The sequence below is a fragment of the Halyomorpha halys genome, unplaced genomic scaffold (genome assembly GCF_000696795.3).
Source record: "Halyomorpha halys isolate HHAL.00 unplaced genomic scaffold, Hhal_1.1 Scaffold1395.1, whole genome shotgun sequence".
Lineage (NCBI taxonomy): Eukaryota > Metazoa > Arthropoda > Insecta > Hemiptera > Pentatomidae > Halyomorpha > Halyomorpha halys.
In genome coordinates this window covers 43023-52812 of record NW_027111868.1, presented here as the reverse complement: position 1 = coordinate 52812, position 9790 = coordinate 43023, and the positions used below count along the sequence as shown (strand labels likewise).

At 34.1% G+C, this 9790-nt stretch overlaps 1 protein-coding gene across 1 annotated transcript in view; it reads right to left on the bottom strand.

Moving 5' to 3' along the window:
- Positions 1–9790, bottom strand: part of LOC106689564 (serine/threonine-protein phosphatase 6 regulatory ankyrin repeat subunit B) — a gene marked incomplete in the record, with an annotated part of 34097 nt that overhangs the window by 20550 nt on the left and 3757 nt on the right. The window contains 1 exon segment of the mRNA XM_014434610.3: positions 4165–4557. Within this exon segment, the coding sequence (XP_014290096.2) occupies positions 4165–4557 (393 nt within the window).

The following is a 9790-nucleotide window of genomic DNA, read 5'->3' as shown; positions in this document are numbered from 1 at the left end:
TTTTGCTATATTTCTGTCGTTGGGATGTCAGGATAATCGCTGAAGGCAATTATCTAAAAATAAGTCCATTAATTAATTTATATTGAGTCCTGCAAAACTATTATTTTAATTGGATTCCTTTCCAGAGGCTTATTTCGTGTTTAACAGTTACCAATTAAATACCTTTATATTTATAAAATATTGTTTCCTTTAATTATATAATATAACAAAGGATGGTATTGGGTAATATAATAGTATATAAACTACATCAAGGAACAAAGTCTTTATTTACATTGATATGATTAAAAGAAATTATAAAATGATTGAAATGATCCCGATAAATGGTTACCATAAAATATGAATTACATTATGACTTATTACCTAATGTATATATCTGAATGTCTACTGAGTTTGATGGTTCTTGCCGTGGAATGAAGTAGTGTAGGTATCATCTTGTTCATAAGGGATGACAGGATAATGGCGTCCAGGTCTCATAGACCTTCTTAGGACTTCATCTGGTAAAAATGCATCATGTCCTCTCAATAGTCTTCTTACTTCTCTCTTCGTCTTCAATGCCCTGTTTCCTGGTCTATTTGTACTGCCCCTTTTCTCCCACCTCTTCTTAGAGGCGTTACCTTTTTTGAATCTGATTCCTCATTGGCCATAGGTGACAAAACGCTCCCTAGGTGAGCATCTCTCCTAGGCCCGAGATGGGGTGGGAAAGTTCTGACCAGTCTAGGAAGGGTTTCTACCTGCTTAATTGGCTTCTGATCCTTTGGCATGTGGCAAGGACCGTGGTACACTAAGGTGTTAAAAGCTCAGATACGAGTCCACTGTGGTATACAAACACAGGTGTCCCTGTGAAGTGTGCCTTGAAAGGTATCCCTCCTTGTCCAGGTACCGGAACATATGGCAAGTTTTTCATCGGGAAACCCTTTGTTAACTATATTGTAATTCTGAATACATGATCAAGTTGATATATTTTATTGGTCTAGAGAATAGATGTTGTTTTTTACCATAAATAATTCAGATGTTGCAGAGAGCTCCCTTGAACTTATTAAAGGGTCCTATGAATAAAGTTTATATATGAAAAAATAGCAAGGAATTACAGATGAAGTAAAAATATAAATATAAAGTGAATATAAGCATCTATTTCTGTAAAACAAGATAAAATAACTGAAATAGCTTTTACAAATAAATTGATAAAATAAAATAATATTAAAAAAAGCAAAACATTTTTCCTAAAAGAAAATTCTTAATACAAAATTTCAAAGAACAAATACAAGTGGTTTAAGAATAATACTTATGACAACTACACTTTCTTTTTCTTTTTTGTCACTTTTGTATACATTGTTTAGAGACCATGTCTATATAACTAAAATGGAACTTCCCAATAAGATACAGATTACAAAATCTAATAAAAGAAATGTAAATTATTTCATATGTTGCATTTAAATAATTGATTTTTTATATTTTTCAGAAAGGGTTTGATATGTTTAAATAATGGGATAATGTAATGTTCAGCAAGGTGGTGGAAAGATATCCTATCACCTCTTGGTGCCCTCTCCAAGAGGCTGCATAGTTCAATGCTGTGAAGCCCCATTTATCTTCCATCTCAGTATTAGCTCGGTGCTCTCGAATAAGTTTCACTATTTCAAAGTGACCTCTGCTAGCACTGCGGTGCAGAGGTGTCCTTCCCTTTACATCAGGCCTTAAACCTCCTAGTCCATCCTCTAAAAGTAATGCTACAACATCAGTGTGGCCTTCCCTCGACGCTACAAACAAAGGAGTTTCCTGGTCCATATTAAATGCACCGCTAACCCCACGATTATTTCTAAGTAACATATACACGATTACTGAATTCCCATTCAATGCAGCATAATGAATTGGGCGATTTATAAATTGATCTCCTCTTAATATGTCAGCTCCTTTCGATAGAAGTATTTCTACACATCCAGTAGAATTGTCTCGAGATCCAATATGCAAAGGTGACATGAGGTTAAAATTTAATGGACCGACATCATTAAAATTTGCAAGCATTGAAACAATATCTTTTTCACTTCGAGTAGACTTATCATGCCTTCCGCATGCCAGATGCAGAGGGGTATCACCGTTTTTGTTTTCATTAATATAAGAAATTATATTACCAAGCAATAATTTGACCATATCCGAATGCCTTTCTCTTGCGGCCAGATGTAAAGGGGTCATTCCATCTATATCTACTGCATCACTGTTTGCTCCGTTCTTCAACAAGAGCTCCGCCATTTCCTTGTGGCCCTCGAGAGAAGCATAATGTAGAGGAGTTTTAAGGTCTTTAGTTTTGGCTTCTTTGTTAGCATCAAGATTTAGTAACAGATTCCCTATTTCTTGAGAACCGCTCAATGCCGCGTAGTGAAGTGCAGTGTATCCATCTTTATCACTATAATCTAAGGCAGCTGGAGGCTGAGGAAGTAGTAATTGGGCTAGAGAAAGAGAACCAAGTCTGCAGGCAATGTGCAGGGGCGTCGTACCGTTGATATCGGCCGAATACTTATTGGCTTCAAAATTTAAAAGCAATTTCACTACTTCGACATGTGCCTGCTCACAGGAGTAGTGGAGCGGTGTATATCCCCGTTCATCTTTTACTTCCAATAAGGCACCATGTGATATCAACAGCCTAGCAATATCCGTGAGTCCGTAATAAGAAGCAATGTGGAGTGCTGTCAAATTATGGATCTCTGTTACATTATTCTGAGAGTTAATGAACTTGACGTCTGAATATGCATCTATAAACGTCGTGAAATTCGCATTTGTGACTCTACTCCTGCTCGTTTGCAGAATTAAATTAACTATATCAACATCTTTCGATTTAACGGCTGAAGAAAGAGGAAGATTACCGTGAATGTCTTTCTTTTCTATATTTGCTCTGTGTTTGATGAGTAGATCCACTCCTTCTAGAAACCTCATACCTATGGCATAGTTGAGAATAACAGTTGGGTAAGATTCAAAGTGCTTTGTCTTATTTAATAAAACTTTTACCAGTTTCGACGTTTTGTTCGAAATTGCATTGAACAGAATTTTAGATCCTAAGAAACTCTCATCTTCAGCTTTTGCACCATGTTCGAAAAGGAATTTTATTAATACTGCAGATGATTTTGAATAAGCTAAATCTAGAGGTGTTTTACCTTCCTCGCTCATCACATTGGTGTCAGCGTTCTTAGATAAAAAAAAATCAGTTAACTTGGAGTGATTTCTTTCTATAGCTAAATATAAGCCTGTAATATCGTGACATCCTCTTCTATTAATATCATCCCCGTAATCTAACAAGGTCTTTACTATGTTTAAATTTCCATTATAAGAGGCCCATTGGAGAGGAGCATAGCAAATGTAATCTTGGATTCCTAAATTGGCATTCTGAGATAGCAAATAGACAACGGCAGCATCGTGACCATTGGCAGCGGCGTGATGTAGCGCCGTTTGGCCATAGAGGTTTTGTGAATCCACATCAGCTCCGCGTTCTACAAGAGTCTTCATCATGATAATGTCAGTTGCCACTGCTAAAATGAGTGGAGTGTTCCCATTTGCACCTTTCATATTAACATTCGCCCCGTGATTCAGAAGTTTTATAATTATTTCTATATTGCCACCTTTTATTGCGTGATGTATTGTTGCATCATTTAAATTGTCTCTCATATCTACCCTTACATTTCTCTCTAAAAGTAAATTAAATACAGTTTCATAGCCCTTCTTAGCTGCAATATGGATGGGCGTTAATCCAATCTCACCTTGGCAATTTATATTAGCTCCATTATCTAGAAGTGCCCTTACAACATTTACATTCCCATTTGATACTGCATCATGAATCGGAGCGTTATTATGCATATCTCTCATATCCACACTGGCATTCCTTTGCAACAGTAAATTAACAATACTTTCCAAGCCAAGCTTAGCTGCAATATGCAGTGGCGTGCATCTGCTTTTTCCCTTACTATTGATAAGAGCACCGCGATCAAGAAGTGTCTTAACAATGTGTAATTTATCATTTAATACTGCATAATGTATTGGAGCGTCATTTTTTGTATCTCCTATATTCACACTTGCGTTTCTCTCTATAAGTAAAATAATAATATTTTGATGACCCGCCATGACAGCAATGTGGAGAGGCGTTAACCCCCCACCTCCTCTACTGTTGATTAAAGCACCATTATCTAGAAGTGCCCTTACAACATTCAGATGCCCATTAGATACTGCAAGATGTATTGGAGCGTTACTATCTTTATCCCTTATATCCAACTTGGCGTTGTCCTCCAACAGCAAATTCACAATATTTGCGTAGCCCTTCCTGGCAGCAATATGGAGAGGGGTTGAACCATCTTTTCCTCTGCTGTTGACTTTAGCGCCGCGTTCTAGAAGCTCATTAATTCCCTTGATATTTCCTATTTCTATGGCCGAATGTAGAAGATCATCATCATTCGGTCTTGAGTTGCTCATCATATCATGCACCTTTCCTTTGTCCATCATCAGTTTAGTGTCTGATTCTGTAGCATCTCTTAGGATATCTCTTGTATTATTTGGATGTTTTTTATCTGCCTTTCCCATCTGAAATTATAAGTAATTGAATTAACATTAATCAATATTTTTAAATTACTTTCAGATAAACCTAGGTGTTATTTATTTATTTAATTATTTAAAGTTGTATATTGGTGTAAATACGTTCAACCATGCCTAGAAGAATTTTAAACAATGGCTTATGAACATTCAATCACCTCTTTATAATTTATTTATTATTTATACGGAGAAGAACAGAAAGTATTAATTAGTGCCAACATTTCGGCCAGAACATCAGGGCTTCATCAGGTCTAAGACAAAAAAAAAATAAAACAACCGTAATGATTAAATGTAAGTACTGAAAAACATGAAACATAAGAAGATAATCGATGATATATGTACCTAAGTAATGTTGAAGAAAATGCATAGTTTAATATTGCGAGTAAATTGAAACTCTATATTATAATATACAGGAAATATTAAAATTCAAAATGAAAGAAAAAAATAGATATAAAAATCAACTAAATAAATATATGTACAAATTGGATACTAAGGATCCAATCCATCCAGATGGAAGGTGAAAGGATACGAAGAGACAGAGTACGGAACAGCACCATACAGACTAGCCTTGGAGTCAAGCCGACTGAAAGAATCCTAGAGGAGGACAAGCTATGGTGGTTCGGAAACCTCCATAGGATGGACCAGGAAAGAACTGCCAGGAAGACGTTGAGAATCGGAGAGAGGAAGACAGCGCTTTATCTGGGAGGAGAGTGTTAAGGAGGCGGGATATGTACTGGAGCAGGAGAAGGGAGATGGTTCAAGAACGAGACATCTGTTCCAGACTCTACAAATCGTAAGTCCACGCTGCGCGAGCGGTAAAGGGGATAAAATGATTATGATGATGATGATAAATTGGAAGTTATTTAAAATTAAAGTAATAAAAAAAATATAAATACAAACGTATATGTGATAAACTACTCCACAAAAAAAAAAATTGGGGAAATAAGTCCTCATTCGGTGTTCTAGTTATACATACATACATATTTTCGTTGTGTTTCCGTATATTATGCGGTGCTCAGCGGTGTCCTTTATTCTTCATCCTTTATCCTGACCTCCTATATATTTTCCCTCCCACTTGGTCTGGTTGCTATACCTTTATGGCTGTAATTGTAACCTGTTTTGTTTCAAGCAATACTCATTGCTGCGTTTCTGATATTATTTCTTCGATCCTCTTCTATCTATAAATGCCTAATCCCTTCTCTACATTATGGTACTAGAGCCCAAGAGGAGAAAAGAGGCAGTTATTTCACCCAATTTTTTGAACAGTTGAGAGTAAATTGGATCACTTGTAGTCGGTGTTATTATTAATACAAACCATTCTTAAACAATTAATTAATAAATATATAAAATTAGTAATGTAAAAAAAACTTTTCTTAATACTTGACAGCATGTGGGCAAATTTATGATTACGCTATATTTTTCCTTCAAGAAGAAGTAATTTATCAAACAATTTTGAGATATGTTGTTTAGCATTGAATAACAATAAGAAATATATCAGAAAAAAATAGGAATATTCTTTTACATAATTTTGCAACCATTACCCAGCCCTTTTACTAGAACTAGTGGCCCTCACTCAGAAAAACGAAATTTTTTAAGCCTATGTTTATCCCTCGAATAGCAAAGTACACCACTTTGGCAGTTAGTGATAACACCCTGGTAAGTATTGGAGTTGAAAATAAACTCAATAACATCCTTTATTGAAAGTTCACCCATATCATGTTTAATTTTTTTTTTTATGCGCTGCAATCTAATGCAATTAATAATAATTGTACTGTGACCCCATGTAATAATAAACATTCTACTGTAATGCGATTGACAAAAATAAAATCCAAATTATTATTACTATGTGTTGATTCAGTAATGAAAGTAACCTCGAAGATCTGAATTTTTACCACATACTTCCTCTGGAGAACCATGGAACAAGATCAACAATGGAGACCAAGAAACAAAAATTAAGGAAAAGGAAAATAAAACCTAAACATTGAAGAAATAAAAACTGTTATTTCTAACGGATTTCAGAGAAGCCAATCATCGTTGAAATCTAAAAAATAACATTTCCTCAGAGGAAAATACGCCCATCATGTGAAAGGGAATGTGATAACAACATAAATGGCTCATTCTATTTGATTAAACTGAAATAGTCTGAAAGGTCTTAAATAAGGATTTTTTAAATAATCTCCTTCTAAAGTATCTTAATTTTATTTATTAGAAATAATTAATTATCTCAAATTTTTAAATGGAATTAAAATAGATAGATATAAAATATGAAAGGATTCGATACTCAACTTAGGAAGACAAGAGGAAAAATTGTTTTCCATGATTGAAAAAACATTTTGTAAATAAGAGTTGTATATAAAGATTTATTATTCACCGTTGGGAAGCCAAAATTCTTAGAAAAAATAACAAGTACCATATAAAGTTGTAGACGTAATGCAGAGTAACGAAAAATGCCTAAATAAAACAGGAGTTCGACTTTTAACTTGCGGACGCGTGCGTATTGGCTTGTTGTTTTGTCAGTGGTCAAATTGTTTCTCTCACCATAGCGATGAAATAGTTTTTTAATTTAACTTAATTCGTGTATTTTAGCATTTCATTTTACAGGATGACAAACTACATAAAATCCTTTGAGTACAAGAGCCAAGAAGAAAGAAAGGCAGTTATTTCATTCCAAGTTTTTATTACATTAACGAAAACTTTGTATAATTACGAGTATAAATTGATGAGTCTGCCAAGTATAGATAGAGAAGATAAAAAAATGGTGGCTGTTTAAAAACATTAAGAAAAATTAATTTTTCATTCGGAGCACTATATCTTTAAAGATTTAAAGCTACCAACAACACTAGAAAACCTAAGAGAACATTATTTAAAGTAAATTTGCTGAAATATTAGCCCTAATAGAGTTTAGAATTACGTCAAATGGTTCTCGAGATATAGCTTTCAGTAGTTAGTGAATTTATTTTGAGAACTCAATACCTCAGGAACCACTCGACGTACAGATCTCTAGTTGCACTCAAATTAAAGCTAGTTAAATTTACTATAAAATAGTTTATAGTGTTTAACTTTGTAGGAGTTGTAGTTTTTATGATATTTGACAAAATAAATTCACAAACTGTTAATTTCTAGTTGTTCGTATAAAATGTTTGATTTTTGAAAAAATATATTTCTAAATCCATAAGGCGCACATATGCCTGCTAGCACTCAAAAGAAAGGAAATTTAACTTACTATAAAATAGTTTATTACACTTATCTTCGTAGGGATAGTAGTTTTTATGATATTCGCATATGAATATAAATTTGGCAAAAGAAAATTTGTCTGAACAACTATAAATCAATTTATTTTAGCAAATATCATGAAAACTACTACTCCTACAACGATAAACGTAATAAACTACTTTACAGCTCATTAAACTAGCATTAATTTGAGTGCTAACAGACATCTGTACGTCAAATGGTTTTTGAGAATGGATTTGTGAAAATAAATTCACTAACCACTGCTCTTCCAGTACGTTCTGTACAACATTTTTATGAAATATTGCTTTTTAAAAATCTATATCTCGAGAATTATTGAACGTAAATAGCTCTATTAGGGCTTACAGTTCAGCAAATTTACTCTTTAAATGATGTTCTCTTAGATTTTCTATTGTTGTAGTTTTAAAGATACAGAGCTCCGAATGAAAAATTAATTATTTTTAACGTTTTGAAAAAGCGGGCATTTTTTATTCTCCCTACGTATACTTGGCAGTCTTATCAATTTTAACTAGCAATTATATATAGTTTTCATTAAAGTAATCAAAAATTGGGATGATATAACTGACTTTTTTCCCCTCTTGGGCTCTTGTACTATCACTTATACAATATCATAATACTGACGATTTCTTATCACCAAGCTGAAATGATTTATTAACGCCAAAAAAAAAAATTCTGTTGAAGTACTTAGCGTAGTCAAATATTTCATCTCGAATTGTATATGGTTCTTACACTAGTCCATTGGATGATAGAAATTATGTTTTCTATTGTTATTACATCTTAATAAACAATTTAATATTAAATTAATGTTATCCTCTTTGTTTCAATATTTTACTAATTAACCAAATCCAAACATTACATCCAAACAATAATCCTAATTTCGGAAATAACCACTTAAGATTTGTTTGTAGAATTATTTTTAACATTTATTTTTAATTCGCAGTTCCTCAAAATATAATTTTGTTAATTTCAGTATTCAGTACAGTATATTCAAAACTAGGAGAGATACGATAAGGAAAGAAAGAATAAGAGAACTTGAGATCCCCTCAGTGAAACCAGTGATTGAACACCGACAGCTCCGATGGTATGGACACGTCCGTAGAATGGGGGAAGACACGATTGCCAAGGAAATCTATGGAGGCGAGGCCGACTGGTAGGAGACCACGAGGCAGACCTGGAAGGAGCTATATGGAGCATATCCAACGACTAGGCCTGGAAAGAGGAAAACGCTGGCTCAGATGAAGATGCTTGCCATGGACCGAGATATGTGGACCAAGTGGTTAGAGGCTCCTCCCCATTGAACGGCACTTTCCGAGGATGAGAAAGAATTTCTGTATTTTGGCCCCACTGTGCGATTTTTTAATGTTATATAAAAATTATAATTTCGATTTTTTGAGGCACAAGGTATCAGACCTTAAGGGGAGATATTTTGTTTAATATACTTCACATCATATTTTGTTTAAAGTATATTCTTCTCTCGTGTATCATAATTAAACATGTTAAAAACTTTTAGTTTATTTATTAATATTTTTTTTTTGGCTAAGACTCCCATTGGAATCCTATACTGCCTAACCATGGTTGTGGGTCAAAGTTTTTCATTTTGTGGAACTGGCACTCAATGAAAAAAGTCAACGCTCCAGGCCGGATTCGAACCGGCACCGCCAATAGACCACATTTATACCAATTTGGTAAGACAATGTGTTAACCACTAATAAAAAATTTGCTGACCTACTTTACCCCGTGCCTTAGGCTTAATTTTGTTCATAACTTTTTTCTACTGAAAAATCCAGGGATTTCATCATCATTAAACTATGAAACATTTTGAAACAAACTGCACGCAAATAAGTCGGCTGATAAAAAAGTTTATTGTGGACAAAGAACCTTTGCTATTGTGTACAAAGATCCTCTAGTATTGTAGACAAAGATCCACTGGTATTGTGGACAAAGATCCTCTGGTATTGTGGACAAAGATCCTCTG